Source organism: Nymphaea colorata, chromosome 4 (assembly GCF_008831285.2).
Source record: "Nymphaea colorata isolate Beijing-Zhang1983 chromosome 4, ASM883128v2, whole genome shotgun sequence".
Lineage (NCBI taxonomy): Eukaryota > Viridiplantae > Streptophyta > Magnoliopsida > Nymphaeales > Nymphaeaceae > Nymphaea > Nymphaea colorata.
The window spans coordinates 9,386,198-9,405,070 of NC_045141.1; the positions used below are offsets into that span (position 1 = coordinate 9,386,198).

General features: G+C 38.5%; 2 protein-coding genes across 34 annotated transcripts; both read left to right on the forward strand.

The window, feature by feature from the left end:
- Positions 1 to 512: 512 nt before the first annotated feature.
- LOC116253456 (uncharacterized) lies at positions 513 to 4,645 on the forward strand. The gene is made up of 5 exons (XM_031628278.2): positions 513 to 1,414; positions 2,185 to 2,255; positions 2,341 to 2,530; positions 3,490 to 3,705; positions 4,337 to 4,645. Exons 1-5 carry the CDS (start codon positions 1,337 to 1,339, stop codon positions 4,436 to 4,438), a joined length of 657 nt encoding a protein of 218 aa, XP_031484138.1. The 5' UTR covers positions 513 to 1,336; the 3' UTR covers positions 4,439 to 4,645.
- A 3,219-nt stretch (positions 4,646 to 7,864) lies between these two features.
- Positions 7,865 to 18,639, forward strand: LOC116253131 (phosphatidylinositol 4-kinase alpha 1-like). 33 transcript variants are annotated; one of them, XM_050077564.1, is made up of 5 exons: positions 10,971 to 13,337; positions 13,527 to 13,629; positions 14,228 to 14,490; positions 15,452 to 15,891; positions 16,072 to 18,639. In XM_050077564.1, the coding sequence occupies exons 3-5, from the start codon at positions 14,483 to 14,485 to the stop codon at positions 16,281 to 16,283; spliced, it is 660 nt and encodes a 219-aa protein (XP_049933521.1). In that variant the 5' UTR covers positions 10,971 to 13,337; positions 13,527 to 13,629; positions 14,228 to 14,482; the 3' UTR covers positions 16,284 to 18,639. The 33 variants fall into 33 exon arrangements, 18 of the variants coding, with proteins under 18 accessions (XP_049933528.1, XP_049933527.1, XP_049933533.1 ...); XM_050077567.1 differs by having other exon boundaries at positions 14,306 to 14,490; XM_050077571.1 differs by lacking the exons at positions 10,971 to 13,337; positions 13,527 to 13,629 and adding an exon at positions 7,865 to 8,753 and having other exon boundaries at positions 14,306 to 14,490.
- The last annotated feature ends 234 nt before the right edge of the window (positions 18,640 to 18,873 follow it).

Genomic DNA, 18,873 nt, shown 5'->3' on the forward strand with positions numbered 1-18,873 from the left:
CGAAAGGATATTTTCAGTTGACGTTAAATTAACCCCGAACAGTGCGCCGGGTTTTCACAATCAGCCATGGCAACAATTATTTTCACGCGGAGCTAAAAAAAGGTAGAAATTAGTGAGGGGTCTCAATAATGAAATTTCCTGCTCCTCCGTAGAAGGGAAAAAGCAACTAAAGTTTCATAAACTTTCATGGCAAGTCGCTTCGGTCTTTCGACCTTTGAGAAAAGTACCAAGAAAAGAAAAAGAGCTCCGGTTGGTTTTACTATTTTAAAGAAATGAAAAGTTCACAATTTTCAGAAAAACCAGCCGTGCACAACTTTTAGGACTTATCGTCTCTGACTTTTCTGCCTTCGACTGCACACCAGGATTCCATGGCAACCAGTCACTGAAAGGAACGACAGAAAAGTAAAGGAAAAGCAACAACCGAGTACCAGTAGATAAGGAAAAGAAAATTAATGAAGGGCACTTCCGTAAGCTATGGTTCATTATTTAATCCCCTGGTTCACCATCACCCCCAAAGTCCAAAAACAGGCACCAACATCATCCCACCATCACAACCAACAGGTAGAGCCCCCTGCTGCCATTCTTCTCTGTTCTCTCTCTCTCTCGCACACACACACACACGCGCAAAAGCATAGACTAACATGGAGCCAATTTGAAAGACAAGAGGAAAGAAGGGAACAATCTCTCTCTCTGTCTCTGCGTTGAGATGGCCCAGCTGGACCAAATTTATGGAGGAAAAAAGGAAAGGTTGTCTTCTGAGGCTCCAAACCGACCCAAGGACTGAATTACAAGACTGCCCCTCTGCAACATCCCAAAAATCTCATCCTCACGGAAGACCCAGTTTTATCTGCACCAAAGGAGTTGGGGTGTGTGTGGGTGTGGGGATGGAGGATTGTTTTTGGTCAGAGCTTCAGTGCGCAGTCCAAACAAGAAAACAATATGCCACCCAACAACAACATCTCCATTCTCCACCATCACCACCACCACCACCCTTTCCCCCTCCCCATCTTCTTCTTTCTTTCTCTCTCTACCTTTAGTTGTTTCCCTGACCCATGGGCGGTTCTGGGGAGTCCTGTTCCCACATGACTCCTTCTCTCTCTAGCATTGATAGCGTCTAGTGGGAGAAAAGAGAATATAGAGAGAGACAGAGCGAGCCATGAGAGTGGGGTTCCGAGTCCTGGGTTAGGTGGCATCACCTTGGTTTTCTTATTAGGGTTGGACTCTGCTATTTTTGGGTCTGGCTTTCCTTCTCCCGGTGTGATTCCTTCCTTTCTTCGTTCCTTCCAATCTCCTGCTTAGCGAGAGGGAGAGAGAGATAGGGGGGAGAGAGAGAGAGATGGCTTCTGTACCTGATGCGAAGAAATTGATGTTGAAGCACCAAAGCTTGAAGCAGGATTTCGACGACTTGCTTCGTGTAAGATCCCCATGTTTTTTCCTGTCGACTTTTTTCTCTGTTTCTTTTCTTGCTCGTCTTTTCTTTCTTTCTTCTGGTGGTGGGGGTTTGGGATGTGCTTGATGGTAAATCACGGGGTTTTGCTCTGGCCTTCTGCAACTTTTCGAAGAAAAGATGGAGACCTTTTCCCCTTTATTTGCAGTCGTTTTGGGGTTTCTTCTTCTGTCTGGCTAGAAACCTTGTTCATGGTTTTGTTCGTTTCTAAAATCTATCTTATTCTATATTTTCTTCTTCGTGGCCACCTGTTCTCTTGTCGATGCCTGATTCGTTTCTTTCTCTTGTTTGTCCCTGGTGGGTAACCCTTCACCTTCTTCTTTGTGTCCCTCCTTTTTCTTCATGAGCTCCATGCCCCCTATGCTGCTCCCGGTCGCTTGCGCAGTTGTTGAGAACGATCTCTTTTATGTCGCTGTTAATATTTCACGGTTCATGTTTTCATAATGCGTATTCCCTTGCCTTGCTTTATCAAATGGCACAAAAGAACGATTTCCTTTTGGCTACCTTCTTCTTCTCTCCTTTCATTATTCTGTCTTCAAAATAGAAGAGAAAATCTTCCAGTATGTCAAGGCATTTGTTATGGTAGTATTTTGGAATGATGCTTTTCTCTGCCTTGTTCTTTTCCCTTTTCTTCCTCCATCCAATTTGTGTTCCTTCTGTGCTTGTTACTTATAATTGAGGGTAGTTCAATTATCTATTCGCCTCGGTTATTAAAAATCGATACCCACTTTGTGCAGGAAACGCAGGCTTTGAAGGCAAGGTTACAAGAAGCCAGAAATAAGAGACTAAGACTCATAGCAGAAGTTAGGTAGGTACCCTACAATTTCTGTTTGATTTCTCGTCCACTCTGTTCTGGAATTATGGATTTTGAAAGACTTGATTCAATGTTACAGGTTTTTGCGACGAAGGCACAAGCTCCTGACCCGCGATTCATCACATGCGAACACAAAAGAAAGGACCGTCCAACCTCAGAAATCAGAAGCTCCAATTGGAACCGACAATGGGAGAAAGAATCACAAAGAAGAGGATGTTGCTACTATGCGGAATCGCTCTCTTTTAGACTTGAATCAGGCTTCTGATCCTGTAATTCATTTCCCCAACCTTTTTGAACTTTATTAGCACGTTGCTCTTGTTCTTCGATGACTTTGTTTAAAGGATTAGTTTTTCTTAGGGGGTCACTAATTACTACCTAATAGTATAGGTTGTTTTTACACGTCTTTAATCTTTTAAGCTTGTGCACAAGTTGCCGTGAGATTGATCAACAGAAACAATAAAGTACTCCTCCTCTAACTAATTGTTGACGTAATTGTTCTGCTACACTCATTCTCTTATGGTAATTGTTGTATATTTATCTGGAACTCCAGAATGCAATCGCCATAGTTCTTTACCGAACTTGTGGCTGAAGCAAAATCCAAGATTGATTGAGATGAAAAAACGTTCTGGCTGTTACCATTTGGATGTCATTTGTGCCCACTAATGTAGGATAGTTGCATGTTATCCTCATCTTTTTTTTTTTTTTTTCATATGTAGAGATCAAGGATAGTTTAGGTCCTTATCATTAACACGTCTCAATTTTACTAAAGAAATGAGGTTAATACGTTTTTCTGCTATCAGCGTCAGACTGGTCCTTATCGCACCTACACTCTACATGGTGTCCGAGCTAGGTTGTGTATCTGTTGTGTGTTGCTTATTTCTATTTCTGAGTTGCAGAATGAAGCTGCAATTCTTGCTGTCATTTCTTTTTGCTTTTATTTTGCATAATTTCCTCTTGCTTTTATTTGGATTAGTTATCTGATGATCTCATACGTGAACATCTTTTAAATTTTATCTCCATTTTTTTTTCCTTGAAGAGCTCTTTTGCATCTTCGACTATTTGGTGACTGATTGAACAAATGCAAAATTTGAATCTCTTTTCACACGCACCATTTTATGATGTATTACTTTTTTGTGTCGTGTGCTGTTTTTTATTGTTGTCGTGTTCTGATGTTTTAGCAATGTTTCCCGTTTGTCGGTATAGTTATTTATTTGCTTGTTCGTTGCAGAATATGGAATACAATGGAGGAGTTCAGGTTGTCTGGGAGCCTTTGAGATTGGAAAAGAAGGCGAAGATGGTAGCCATCGAAGGTGGTGATGCCTTGGCGAACGATTTGAGGTTATCCATCTGTAGGGGAGTTGGTAATGGAATAGGTAATAACGATGGAGGTAAAGAAAGAATGGGCAAAAGGAAAATCTCATGGCAAGATCAGGTAGCTCTGAAGGTATGAGCTTTTTTCAGCCAGAGGATGCCCTTGGCCTGCATGCCTTCATTCGTATTGTTATTTTGGTTGCCTCTGTATAAAAGATAATATAGTGGTGAATTCAAATTTTGGCATCTGACCTCCAGTGCTGCATTTTGTGCTTGGATGCGCCTTGTTTCCTACTGTGTGTGTGTGTGCGCGCGCGCGAGGAAGAGTGAAAGAGAGAGCTTTCTTTGGGTGGGTGGGTGGGTGAATTGAGGGATCTACATTCATTTTTTTAATTCTACACCAGTATTAATTCTAAACCAGTATGGTTTTGATGAATTCCACAAAAATATGTCAGTAAGTCAATTTCAAACTGGTTTGATGGAGAGTGAGAGAGCAGCGGCAGATATGGTTCTAAGCCAGCATGAATCTCTGTCTCTCTCTCTTGCATATAACTTCAAAAATTCTCGTTTCTTTTCTCTCGTCAGGAATAGAAATAGTTACCAATGGGCCAATTTCCTTCTAGTAGTTGCCTGTAAGATCTACTTACCATCCTGCAGGATTTTAAAAACTTTTATACCATTTTTGTCTACATATCCAAAATATTTCCAGAACATTACATATTAATTAACGTACCTAACTGTTTGTTCTGGTCGGCAATTGCAAGGTGTCTGGTCTTGCCAGGCGGAAGGAGATCCGAGTTCCGGTTCAACCTTTTGAATGGAAACGAATGGTTTTTGAAGCCTCGTCGTCCTCCCATGTTTGCTGATATTATTAGCTATTAGTGCTCACATGTGGCAGACAGAGAGAAGAAACAGAAGATGCCTGTAGAGGCAAGGCAATTGTTATCTTCAAGGTGAAGAGAATCGGATGCTCGTACCGCAATGATTCTTCTTGCCGTTGCTTACGGATCTTTAAAGGCTTGTGATAAGATTATCTAGATTTTAAGCCTGTTGTGGTTAATGCACGAGTTTTACCACCTCCCAAACAGCGACAGTCGCTCTCTCATTGTGACTGCCTTACTGCCCAGCAACATGAGTGACATGTTCAGTCTGGACGTGGCCAGCATTCCCATCGTAGTTACGAGAACATTCCCATCGTAGTTACGAGAGAACACTTCGCAGACAACAAGATGGATGATGGCTCGCGTGGCCGAGCGACCTTTGAAGTGAAACGTACGTTCAGCCTATCTCTTAGTCTCCTACTCCAAAAGTAATTAAGACCGAACAAATACAACATCGAGTTTCTTAAACCTTCATGACCCAAGACCAAGTCAGCCCTGAGCTGTCGTGGGGGGTATTAGGTTTGCACAGGGGCTGAGTCGAGCTCAAGTTGAGCCAGCTCAACTCGACTCAACTCAGAAAACTCGAGGTCCAGCTTGACTCGACAATACAACGTCAAGCTTGAGTTCGACTTGTTTAACTCATTTAACTCGTTTCTGTTAAGCATGTCATTTTTTTTTAACTCGTTGAATTGCTATTCGTTTGACTATTTTCGTGTATCATTCCTTACATAGTCAAGCTGAGTAGAGTTTAAACAAGTGAGTTCTTACAACCTAAACTCGACTCATTCAACATTTTAAGTATACATTTGAACTCAAACTTAACTCGTTCATAACTTCATACACGAGTTGAGTTTTGAGGAACGAGATCAAGTCCATCTCAAGCTGGCTTGACATGATGTGCAGCCCTAGACTGGGCATGTAACGCGAATCTTTTCACAGAAATGTATTTCTAAAATACTTTATATCCTACAATGTGCACAAGTAATTTACTGTCCTTATTTTTTCGGGTAGCAAGAAACTTGGGATGAAAGGTTCAGTGATGCCGGTTTTACAATATTAAATATTAAACTCAATGTTGATGGCCAACATTCTCAGGAATCACAGGTTGATTGTTTCACAAAGAAACGAAGAGTTTGGACCTGCATATGTGGAAACCTATATAATGTTTATTTTACTAAATAGTTAATCAACTGTGTTTATTAAGCGAAGTGTCTATAAGGGCTGATTCAGTGCTCAATCCTTCATTCAAGGCCAAGACCAACCGAGGAAGAAGGTCTCATGCTAATATTAGCCCGTGCATCGTTTGAGTGGCCGCCAAACGGAGCAACAGAGACCGAGTGATGCTCTGACGAACACTCTTTAAGGCAGAACTTTTATACAGTGAGGCATAGTTCTCAGAATAGGTTGAGTCTCAATAGTATCAGCCACAGACCAATAACATGCTAGCATATACCAGAAAGTAAAAAATCGGCATTTTAATAAATTTATTAAAGATTTTGCATTTTTATTAATTAATTTATATAGTAGAAAAAATTTAGGTTTTACTTCTTTGTACGGTTCACTGTGCACCTGAATTAGTAACACGTTGAACATTTTCAGCACTTTTTGCTTTTTTTTTTTTACTTTCTTTTAATAATTTGCTTTGAACTTACATAGGCAACTGACGTATTGATGACATACATGCACTTTTCAAGCAAATTCGCACTCTTGTTATTTAACACACAAACTACATGAGGTAGCACCTTATAACCAGTATGGTCATATTGTCATGTAATTTTGTCACTTGAAAGTACTATGTTTTCAGTTCAAACTACAGAGATTTATGATCCTGTAACGCAGCTCTGAACCTGTGGGCAAGAAAAAAGAGCAGCTCTCACTAAGGTGGTGGGATTAATCCTCCTACTCACCCGAAAGTGCTGCCCAGCCTCATCGTCGCAACTTTTGACTGAATATTTCTTTCTTCGCTAGGAATATCACTTATATCATTAAATTTATTGAAGGAAAAACAAATTTTGGAGGAAAGTTCGACTTCAAAGACTAATTTGACACTTCTAAGTAAAAAGAGAGGATGATTAACAAGGGAGAGGTGGAATGCCCTACTTCTTAAAAGCCACGGATGGATTTGAAGTTAAATCCAAAAGAAGACCTCAAACATGTCTTCTGAAGTTCGTATCAGTAAATGTTCTAAATGACCAAATTGTTGCAAGCAGATTATGAAGACCAATAATTGTTTTTCAATAAATACAAAAATTTTTAGCTTAAGAGGAAATGGAAAGAAAAGCACGTGTGCCAACCAAGACTTGCACCAAATGTAATTCTAATGAATGGATGATGACCATTCTACGTCATATCCATCTGAAATCTCATTCCGTATATATTTACTTGATTTTATATTTCACAAGGATGCAATCTCAATTTCCCCAAAGATTGGGGCAACTTCTCTTCGATGAAAGTTCAACCTAATTGATAAATTAAATATGACATATAATGAGTTCATATATATATATATATATATATATATATATATATATATATATATATATATATATATATATATATATATATGAACTCATTATATGTAATGTAATTAACTTGATTGATCGTTTACAAGGTGTGACACTATGCTTCTGAGTCTAAGCTTACTTGTAATACTGGAGCTTTGTGAATTTATTAGAGTGGGAGACTACTGGCAAATGGTTCCATATAGACTCCTCCTTACCTATTTTAAGGGCACTGTCAAGCGAGAGACACTTAGAAGCCGTTTGATGGCAATAGAACAGTTTAAAACAGACACGTGCATTGTCACGGGCCGAGTTTCTCCAGCCCGCGCGGCGCCGAAGGCGTTCCCCAAAGCTTTCGGCCAGCCGTCTCTCTTTTAAGCTAGCGGAAGCATTCATCTTTTCTTCGGGACTGTGGACTAGACGAGGAGTGCTAAGCACTCGGCACACCATCACCCAGGTTTATTCTATTGTCGACCATCGGCAAGCCGTGGTCATGAGGCCCTGTCAGAACTTCGCCATTCCTCTAAGTGCCTATCTACATCCAAACGAAATTTGGGTGGAGGTAGACTTCCTTTGGGAGGAAGTCTCCAGCCGAAGCCAGTTGACGACTATATGTCATTAAGGCGGCCGACCATCGCCCTACTCGACGATGAGCATTCACTTGCTCACCCCCGCGTGACTCTACGCGGTTGTGGAACGCAGCATATGCGCCCACTGGCGGAATTGCCCCTAACCCACGTGCACCCCCTTGTGTATCCAAACACTATGCGTGGGGAACCCACTGGATTCCCCAACGACAGACTTGCACTTTCAAAGGGACTGCTGATTTTGATGCATTTAAACGCCTTGTCACTGCATCACCGCGCTGCACATTTCACGTGCATTGCTTTCTGCTTGACTCGGCGACTGATTGATCCCACATGCCTTCCAACTATGCCTAAACTGGCCAAGCAGCATCACCTTTTACTTGCTTGGCCGGGTCAAACACAGTCGACCGGCAACATGCATTTCCATTTATTAAAATGTGCATCAAACACTATTTGCGGAATAGCGCGGACAGAGCACAGTGAAGCACAGTGAAACAGGGGTATATATTTCTCGAGACCGTTTCGTAGTTAACCACCAAAACTGACAGGACGAGCGTCGCCTCCCTCTCTTGATATTCCTCTCTCTCTCTCTCTCTCTCATTCATTTCTCACCATGAGTCACTTACACACTGTTCCTCACTGATGATATGGAGACTAAGTCCATCTCTCCCATAACTCACCATGAGTAGCTGCTCACTGCTGCTCACAATGCTCCAGTGACTAAGTCCAGCGATCGATCGCTATTTGCACTCCTTCTCCCTCTATGAGTACCTCGATTTCTCACCCATCTGCTGCTTACCGTGGTTTAGCAAGTATGGCTGTTCTTCACCGTCTATGTTCATGCTTTTCCCAATCTCCATCCTCCCTCCAAATGAGGGGTTTATGGTAGAATAGAAGGCTTTGGTGTCCTACTCTAACCGATGACCATGATCTGGAGCTTCCTGAGAAAGCCATCGAGTTCTCTCACTCATTCTCTTTCTCTCCAGCTTCAGCTAAGCCGTGGAACGCCTCATCGACAACCTTTCCTAAATCCATGAAATGCCTCTTTGCAGCCCTTCAATGGTCTGCTTCAGCTCTGAATATGTGGAACACCTCATCTAAAGCCTTTATGTAGCCAGCCTCATATCCGTCAAAATGCCACATTTCAACCCTTCGATGGCCAGCTTCATCCCTATATTCTAGGAACGCCGCCTCATTGCAGCCCTTCTGCAGGTAAGGCAGAACTTTCTCTCACTCACTCTGTCTTTCTTTCTCACCCTTTCTCTCTCACTCGTTGTCTACTTCCCTCACTCAAATTGTATTTTAGCAGGAACAACACATTTGCAGCTCATTTGAAGTTATGTATCAACACTTGCACTCCACGTGTATGATGAAATGTTTGATCGATGGGACTCTTTTGATAATAAATATCTCAGGATCTCGGCTACCATTTTTTTTTAAACTTTTTTGTTTTCTTTATCAAAATAAGATACACAAATTGTTTCTTCGTGACCATATTTTAATCTTTAAAACTATGTCAACACATTTTTAACTATAATGTTATCTTCTGTTCTTTGTCTCCTACTCTTTTAGCTGCTTAAAAATGTTGCCCTTTTGGCGCTGAATCAGGTATATTATCTGCATGCTTATCAAGCTGTAACTACTATTAGGAAAAGTGAAACTGTTAGAAGGGACCCAAAACATAGTTCAACAAGTAGGATTGCAGCCACGTAGTAGTGAAAATGTAACATAACTGAAAATCTTCTGCTGAATTTCTAAGGCCTTCCAGGCGTTTACCATGATATCATATGTTTATTTTGGATTTTTCAGGATATTTAGATATCTCGTGAACTGAATAATCCTTGGAGGCTCTGGTGTCCTCCATTTTTGAATCTATAGGGATGAACCATTAGATACTAATTTGAAGTTGTTTTCCTATCGCTAGCATGTTTTCATGTACTGTTTATTATTCCTCTAAATGCTGCTTACGTCTTTCAAACTTATTTCCCTCTGACTTACTAGGTTAAGCTTTCATAGAGAAGTCAAGGGAGGTTGTCCTTGTGACTATGTTACCAAATTTAATGAGCAGAATGGATTTGTAAGCCTTGCAACCAAATTCTCTTGAAAGATAGTCCTATTGTAAAAATATATTTTCCTCTACTTCAGTAATGGAACCAATATTGACATTTTGATTCTGTCTAGAATTTAGCAAGACCCAGCTGGAAGAATTGGATCTTTTCATGTGCTGTGTCTATTTGCTCCTAGCATGTTTCCCTTCTACCTGAAACTTGTACTTTATTTATTTTCTGCAATCTTAGCAACCTGTAGATGAATTTGGATATTTGAAGAAATAATGGGCTACCCAATCAACCGTTGGATTTTCTTTGCCTTTTCTCCCCTCATATTTGTTATCATCAAGCAGCGGTAGAAATTTGGAAAACTTGAGTTCTGATATCCATGTTTATATTAAAGCACAGTCGATATTCAATGTTAGGGTATCAGGATCTTACTCTAATATGAAGAATGTTTGGCTGCGAAAGCTACCCGTTCATTCGTTTTCAAGTTATAAGCTCGGGATAAGTAGGCATACACCTACCAGCATATTCTAAAAATAATCACGCAGAACAAATATTCATGATGTATATATTTAAAGTTTGATAAGAAGTAGATGTTAGTGGTAAAACTCATTGGGCGAGGTTCATCACCCCACGTGCTATACTAGACCTCTTCTCGCTCAAGTGATGGCTATAGGGAAGGGGCTGAGTTTCTATGAACAAATAACAAATAGACTGAGAAAAGCAAGGGTGGAGCCAGTTTTTTTTTTCCTGGAATGGTTAACAAATTTTCAATTGACCATGGGGCAATTCCAGGATGCAAAACAGCCATGTCCTTCTATCAAGACCTAAAACTTTCACAGTATTTCTTTTGATGATTTATTATTTCTTTGGTTTGCTATTTTCATTTCCCCCCCTTCTTTTATCTATATTTCACGTTCTAATATTAAATTAATATTAAAATGCTCAATTTTTATGGTTCGCAGGGAGCAAATACATAGCCCAAATCAAGTTTACAAGATGAACGGAAATGATGAGCAGACTTTTGATGGCCATTGTACAGTATTATTTTATAAAAAGAAAGACTAAAGAGTATAGGAATGGGAGACCATTATTGAGAGTATAGGGAAGTAGCTAGAAAGTTGTTTATACTTATACATGCAATTATGAAGAGTTGGTAATTCATGAACAATGTAATTGTTTTTGTATGAATAAGAAAAATTATTTTTTTCATGAATTGATGATCTCTCTCTCTCCCCTTCTATATATATATATATATATATATATATATATATATATATATATATATATATCTATATATATATATATATATATATATATATATATATATATATATAGAGAGAGAGAGAGAGAGAGAGAGAGAGAGAACTGTTGCTTCATCTTGGTTATTCAAACACTTCCTTTGAGTATTCTTACTCCAAAAAACAAACATTGGACAAGACAAACAAGATAGACAGTACAGATAAAAATAAAACAAACTCTGAACATAAGGAACATGATGTTCGTTCCTAAAACTGTCAACAATGGACATGGAACAACATTGATAGGATGGACAAAACAGTAGTGTGATAGACAAGACGTCTTGTCTGTTCTGTCCTATGGTACAACTATCAAATGACCTCTTATTTTCTACTAATGTAGTTCCATTTTGTTGAGGTCACATGGCAACTATACTGTGACCAGTGAGTGACATCTAAAGTTTGGAGCCAATTTCTTGGGCAGGCACCTTGCACAGGATTGTATTCAAAGTATTGGCAAAGAAGTCGCACAGAACTCTTGCAGTTCAAAGTAGGTTCCCACTTTTTACATTTAACCGGATTTCTGCAAAGCTCACTACAAGGAAATGTGCTTTTAGGGACTGGCAAAACGGTTGCTGGAAGCATTAAAACCCCATTGGTACAAGCTTTTAGCGACAGTTACAACTGTTGTTAAAAATAGTTAGAACCGTGGATATGAGTGTCGTGCCTAAATTGGGGAGTCAATCATATAGATTCTATAAAACTCATGTAGAATTGGTGGGTCAATCACTGAGATTGTTCAGTAGAGACTGAGATGATGAAGGTTGAGGACGAGGAGAGAAAAGAAGGTGAGGGTTTCTAGTGCGGTGAGGCAGATGGGAGCAGGGGCCCATGGCCTCAAGAGGGGGAGAAGGAGGCCATAGTTAGCAAACTCTACGTACCTTGCGAGCAGCCTTCGATCGTGGGCAGATGTGGTGGAAAACAGCGAGAAGGTGAGTCTTGTGGGAGTGCCTGAAGCTGGGTTTCATTCTCTGATGAAATCCCAGCAATTTTCAATTAGTCGAAGGCGTATGAGCAGATGAAGAAGCCGTTCACATTTTGCGGCAATGGCAGGCCATTTTGTGGTCTCAAGCACGATCCTATTGCTTCGTTACCAGGTTGGGTGTTTTTGTGTTGCAAAATTCATCTGTATCGAGTGATTCTATTCAGATTCTGCTCCTGGCTACTGGTGATCATGTTCCGTAATGGGATCGGTTCGATCCTAAGTGAATAACTGGCTTTTTGCATTGTTTTTCGGATCTAATGTGTCCCTCATTACATTTTAGGTTGGGTTGCTGCAAACATCTGTGCATTTGCGTGAGTATTAGTATTCAAATGCATAGAACTAAGCTTTCTTGGGTGATTCTGGGAGCGACTGATGCAAGATTTTTGGGTATTGTCATGAATGTTTGTAAGCCTAGAATAAATCCATAACGTGAATGTGCATCTTATTTGCTGTTTGAGTTGAATTACATTGTTTTTTTTGTGAATTTTATTTATGCCATTTAATCCTCAAAAAGTTGTATAGAACACACACCCCCCCGATCAGTTCCCCTCGAAGTGCTCACCTGCACAGCACAGCACAAGGCCACTGAGAGCTTTGTAAGTTGTAACACAGGTAAACTCTCTCTCTCTCTCTCTCTCTCTCTCTCTCTCTCTCTCTCGATTTGTCCATCAGCCTCTCTCTCAATCTACTGACCATTTTTGTTTGCCGCTCTCTCTCTTCCTCTCTCTAGGTGTGTGTGTCTCCCTAGTTCATTTCCATTTTTCTTTCTCTTGATCTATCGAACTTCTCTATATATGTAAATCTTCTATTTCTCTATCTCTCCTTTTCATCTTCCTCCTTGGTTCTCACTTCTCAGCATGCCGGAGACAAATCCCTAATTTAGTCTACATCAACAACTACGACATTGTATAAATTAGGGTTTTGATCTTCGATGTTGTAGGGTGTCTAAGGTCGATTCCTAAATGATGTAATTCAACTAATTCCAATGTTTTTTGGCTCCTTTGACTCTCCTGTTGCGAACTTTTTGGTTTTCTAAAATTCTTGCCCTACTTTTTCGTTATGTGTTTCTGTTTATATTTTTTTTTGTGGTGTTGGCCCTTGATTTGTTGTCTGAAGTGTGATCATTCATGCTTGCCTTTAGGGGCAAGATTATGTGTTTTTCTTCTTGTTTTTTGCTACTTGTGGTTCACAAGTACGTGATCACTTATAGTCTTTTTATGTGCACATAAAGTGTCTTGGAATGGATGTTTGATTCATTTGATGTGGAATTGGCTGGTGTAGTCTGGAACAAGGATCTTGCTTTTTTCTTTTACATGAAGTATTGGAGGATGCTGTGCACAATGGGGAGTTGAATGAAGTGGAAAAATACCTTTTGGGTTCTCATAAGTGGACGAAAATAGGTACTTCATGAAGATTTCTTTGAGAAATGGAAGCATAAGTACCCTGAGGCTATGGATAGGTAAGACTAACTCTCCTTATACCCTCCTCTTTCCGGTGTTGGGGATGCCTATTAAGCGAGTAACTCTTTTATTTTTTTTTTCCTAGTATTTTTAGTCAATAAGCTCATAAGTTTACTTACCTGAAACGAAAGTTAAAACTTGTTTCAGAAAGAAAAATAAAAAATTAAGCAGAGATTTTGTTTGATTAGATTATCAACGGCCGTAGTGGCTTGTCCTGAATGAAATATGATAGATGATGGTGAAGTGGATCAAACGAGAAGCCTTAGAAAATAGAGAACTGTAAATAAACAGGTAATTCCTTTTACTCTTGTCATGCTTTTGATATCTACGGAATAAAAGGCTCCTAAAAGAATAAACATTTTAGTAATTTGTAAAACTTCCAGATTAGTTTCTTATGCCTGTTATGTCGAGTAAACAATATCAAGGAATCTCTTATTTCCTGGGTCTTTCACTTGTGATCTATGTTGAAAGAGCGTGACTTGCACACCTGGAAGATGAGCTGCTAATAGTGTTGCTTGTTTATTTTTCTTCTTCTAAACGGAGGTGGTGTTTATTCTCTTCTCTTCTTTCATTTCTTCTTTTCCTGCTGAGACACATTTTTTTTTTCTTTTGCCATTTGAGATATTTCTTTATTTTTTCCATTTTGTTTGTATGCAGATTTTCTTTTACTAATTCTTTCTATAATATATATATATATATATATATATATATATATATATATATCGTGAGAGAGAGAGAGAGAGAAAGAGAGAGAGAGTCTCTATATATACATATGTCTGAATGGTTGTTTATACTTTATAGTTATTTGTTATTTGACATTATAGTTTACTTGTGTGCTTGCTTGTGCATGCATGTGCATTTTATTTCCTAATCTACTCCTCTTTTGTAGCCTTTTATTCAGGAGAAGTTTTGCAGGTGAATACCTGGCAAAGGACACTAAATGTAACTGATGTTATGACTATTTCAGTTGGAAATCAGATAGATGGACTGGCATCCTGACAGCAAATATTCCTGCAGCTGCAGCAGCTTCTTCGGGGGGAGTTGAATGAAGTGGAAAAATACCTTTTGGGTTCTCATAAGTGGACGAAAATAGGTACTTCATGAAGATTTCTTTGAGAAATGGAAGCATAAGTACCCTGAGGCTATGGATAGGTAAGACTAACTCTCCTTATACCCTCCTCTTTCCGGTGTTGGGGATGCCTATTAAGCGAGTAACTCTTTTATTTTTTTTTTTCCTAGTATTTTTAGTCAATAAGCTCATAAGTTTACTTACCTGAAACGAAAGTTAAAACTTGTTTCAGAAAGAAAAATAAAAAATTAAGCAGAGATTTTGTTTGATTAGATTATCAACGGCCGTAGTGGCTTGTCCTGAATGAAATATGATAGATGATGGTGAAGTGGATCAAACGAGAAGCCTTAGAAAATAGAGAACTGTAAATAAACAGGTAATTCCTTTTACTCTTGTCATGCTTTTGATATCTACGGAATAAAAGGCTCCTAAAAGAATAAACATTTTAGTAATTTGTAAAACTTCCAGATTAGTTTCTTATGCCTGTTATGTCGAGTAAACAATATCAAGGAATCTCTTATTTCCTGGGTCTTTCACTTGTGATCTATGTTGAAAGAGCGTGACTTGCACACCTGGAAGATGAGCTGCTAATAGTGTTGCTTGTTTATTTTTCTTCTTCTAAACGGAGGTGGTGTTTATTCTCTTCTCTTCTTTCATTTCTTCTTTTCCTGCTGAGACACATTTTTTTTTTCTTTTGCCATTTGAGATATTTCTTTATTTTTTCCATTTTGTTTGTATGCAGATTTTCTTTTACTAATTCTTTCTATAATATATATATATATATATATATATATATATATCGTGAGAGAGAGAGAGAGAGAAAGAGAGAGAGAGTCTCTATATATACATATGTCTGAATGGTTGTTTATACTTTATAGTTATTTGTTATTTGACATTATAGTTTACTTGTGTGCTTGCTTGTGCATGCATGTGCATTTTATTTCCTAATCTACTCCTCTTTTGTAGCCTTTTATTCAGGAGAAGTTTTGCAGGTGAATACCTGGCAAAGGACACTAAATGTAACTGATGTTATGACTATTTCAGTTGGAAATCAGATAGATGGACTGGCATCCTGACAGCAAATATTCCTGCAGCTGCAGCAGCTTCTGGGGCTAACTTGAATGTGACAGAGGCAGTCAACCCTGAGGTGCTTTCTGCAGGAATAACTAGTGAAAATGTTAAGTGTAACTACACTAGGGAAATAAGTGGTATGAGGAATTTCTGTGGCAGCATTGGTGGGTTTGGACAAAATATGGCACCATCAAATTGTTTCAGTCTGGATCTAGCTTTCCAAGGCTTGAAATCTAGCTTTCCTAATGAGCAAGTGCAGCCCAAGAATGATTCATTCAATAAGATCCTTCTGACAAAGTATGTGGGTCTCCTTCAACAATTTGTTAGCAATGCTGAGAAAGGTGGAGCATTGAACAAAGCATCATTCACTGGAAGCTTGTTACAGAGCTGCTGCTTTGCTTCTCTCAAGACTTGTGGGTCCTTTGTTCTTACTAGCTAGACATCTTCATGACTATTCTGCTTTCCTTTGTTATATGCTTGTGGATTTTCTTGTTCATGATTATAATTTTATCCAGGAGACAGACATGAACTTAACTCAGAAGGATTTTTTCAGCTATTGAGCCTTCTGTGTTGGTCTTATATTTTAACAACAGATGCAATGGAGACAGGAGTCTTTATCTGGACATGGCTGGTTTCAGCTGCACCTCAGTTGGGATCTCTCCTTCTTGGTGAGATTGTGGATGCATGGTTGTGGACAATAGACACAGAAAAGGGGTTATTTGCATTTGGTATGAACAATGCTGGACCAGCTGCTAAATTGAGGCCTCAGCTTGCATTAGGGGAGCCTGAACCTCATCCTGATTGAGATCCTGTTGAAGGAATCACTGCTCATAGATTTTGGCTTGGTCTTCTTTTTTTGACAGATTCGAAGTTAGCTATGTCTCTGGTAATTGAAAATACATTTTAGAGCCGCTACTGCAACTATTTTTCCATCTTGAAATTGATACTAAAAGGCTTCAAAGCATTCTATGATTGCTGGTGGGCCACTTTGAACCAGGATAAGTTAAAGTGCTGCTGTTGATTCCAGCTCACCAACTTGAATTTTTGAAACTGATCTTTCATGGATCACTTTACATTTAAAAGTTCTGTATCTAAGGGAGATTCTCCGTAAACTCTATGCTAGTGGATGGCCTTATAGGAACCTATCTTGGTGGACAAATTTTGGTCTCCCCTTGTCTTCTATATGTTCACATACACACCCCTTAAAAGGAACGTTATAATTTCCCATGCAAAAAAAAGTATTTAAGTAGGTAAAGTAATAACAATATAAGTAAACTAACAAAATAAATAAATAGATATAAATACACATTATAACGAATCTTAAACATAAACAGTTTCCATATTTTTACCTTTTGTATCTGCATATGCATCCATAGCCATGCTGGGGAATGACAAACATAATTCCCTTATTCAGATTTTATTCAAACATATTGTTGGTGAAGAACATAGTTAAATAACCATTTAAGAGCATGGTTTTATTAAGAATTTATGTTCAAATAACAAATTCTTTTTCCTTTCTTATAGTGAAGACTTTGGCGGAGAGAAAGAGAAAGCAGCTGTTTTAAAATTGGGCATTGAATTGGTCTAGCCTATTGAATCATTCTTATTTTTGTCAAAAGCTAGAAAAAGACACACACACACACATATATATATGTGTTTCTTTTGTGTGTATATGCTTCTGCTTGCATTTGTGCATGTCACAACTGTATACCTGCAGCATGCTATTGCCACGTTTGCAAAATCTCTGGCCTCTAAAATGCCTGAAGATTTGAAGGTTTTGCCTTTTGATCTAAATAGTTTTTCACATCGTTAGGGTTTGATTAGTTTGCATTTAAAATTTTCCCTTTCTCTATTCACGTTTGAATTTGAATTTACTCATCATGTTTGAATTTGAGCTTTCTCTACTATTTTTTGATCTGATCTTTTGAGTTTGATAGTTATGCAGATGGTAGCAGGTAATGTAACAGTGCAAAAATTTAGCCCTATATTGAAGATTTTGAGAGATATTCAAGATCTTATAAAGGGGGTTGTTAAGTTGTTGATGGTCCTGATTTCTACCCTGTTTTGGTCTGAAACTGCTAGGGAGTGAGTTGGGATCCGTTAGACCAGGGGCCCAAGCCCGGGAGTGGGTCAGGTCGTTACAAATAAAGAATGCTATGAATTTGGTTGATGGTTGGTATGTTTCTCCCTAGATTTTGGCACAAGTTGTTCAATGTAAATGATACTTGTTTATACAAGTAAAAAATGACCTTAAATTGTTGCTTTTCTTCAGCTTTTGGAACATATTCCATAATTTTGCTTGTTTTACTTGCAAAATTGATGTTGATTCCTTGCCTAGTTACATTGGTGTAAACTCAGGGAATGAATATGTGCTCTTTAACTATTGTAGTTCTGAATATCATCTCATTGTATTTTAATGGTGTTGCTTGTTGCTGGCCTTATCCAGTTATTAAAAAAAAAAAAAAGACTAACTTTGGCATGTTTAGAGCTGTATTGATAGCATTGAGATATAACTTTAGTTATGTATTTTCATGATCTTTTGTGTTATTAGTTTAAAATTTTTATGGGTAGAGCTGGACGGAATCAATGGCTATGCAAGTATGGTGTGCTTATTTAAGTTGTTTATCTGCCTTCTTTTGTAATTTTTGGTTCTCTTCTTTGTCTAAAGATGTTTTTATCTTGATTGTAGTTTATTTTTTTTAAAGATTATTCATTTTCTTTGCCTAATTTATATTAATTTTTAATAGGTGAAATGGTTCACGATGGAAAATGTTCAATGGAAAAAGTTCTGAAATATGACTCGTCACTTCATGTTCTGTTTGTGGCAGCTGGTCAATGACTCTCTCCATGATTCTACCCTTTGCCTTGTTTCCATACTGTTCAAGTTTCTTCAGATAAATCCGTTCAAGAAGGTGGAATGGTGCCTAATCGTCTACTAAAACATGCCCATCATGGATATTTTTGGTGGCTTCTAGTGCACAGTGGCGATGGTGATGAATATAGTAAATGAAGTTTTTCAGCAGATGAACATACAAAGGTGCAGAAAACACTGAATCAATAGGACAGGTCTTTCATCAATCAATTAAAATTTTATTTTGGAAGCTGGATACTGGATATTTGTCTATAAATTTTTTGGGTTTTGTAAGCTTCTGAACATTCTATTGTTGTCCTTTTTAATGAAATTTCAATTGTGAAAACTTCTTAATTTTATTTAGAATTGAATGTATATATATATATATATATATGACTATTGGCCACTGCTTAAAGCTTTGCTCATAAGAATTTGAGGTGTGCCCAAAATTTTTTTGCAATGGCTCTTGTCTTGCCTAATTTTTTTTTGGGCACAAGACCTATGGCGGGGGCAGCCTATAGCAATCACTAAGGTATGAGCTGCT

Bases quoted from the DNA above. Each gene is read 5' to 3' on its own strand.
- LOC116253456 (XM_031628278.2), top strand. From the start codon at position 1,337: ATGGCTTCTGTACCTGATGCGAAGAAATTGATGTTGAAGCACCAAAGC. The intron at 2,256-2,340 runs GTAGGTACCCTA...TCAATGTTACAG, and splicing joins AGACTCATAGCAGAAGTTAG to GTTTTTGCGACGAAGGCACA. The intron at 3,706-4,336 runs GTATGAGCTTTT...GGCAATTGCAAG, and splicing joins AAGATCAGGTAGCTCTGAAG to GTGTCTGGTCTTGCCAGGCG.
- LOC116253131 (XM_050077571.1), top strand. The intron at 15,892-16,071 runs GTGGGTCCTTTG...TTTTAACAACAG, and splicing joins CTTTGCTTCTCTCAAGACTT to ATGCAATGGAGACAGGAGTC.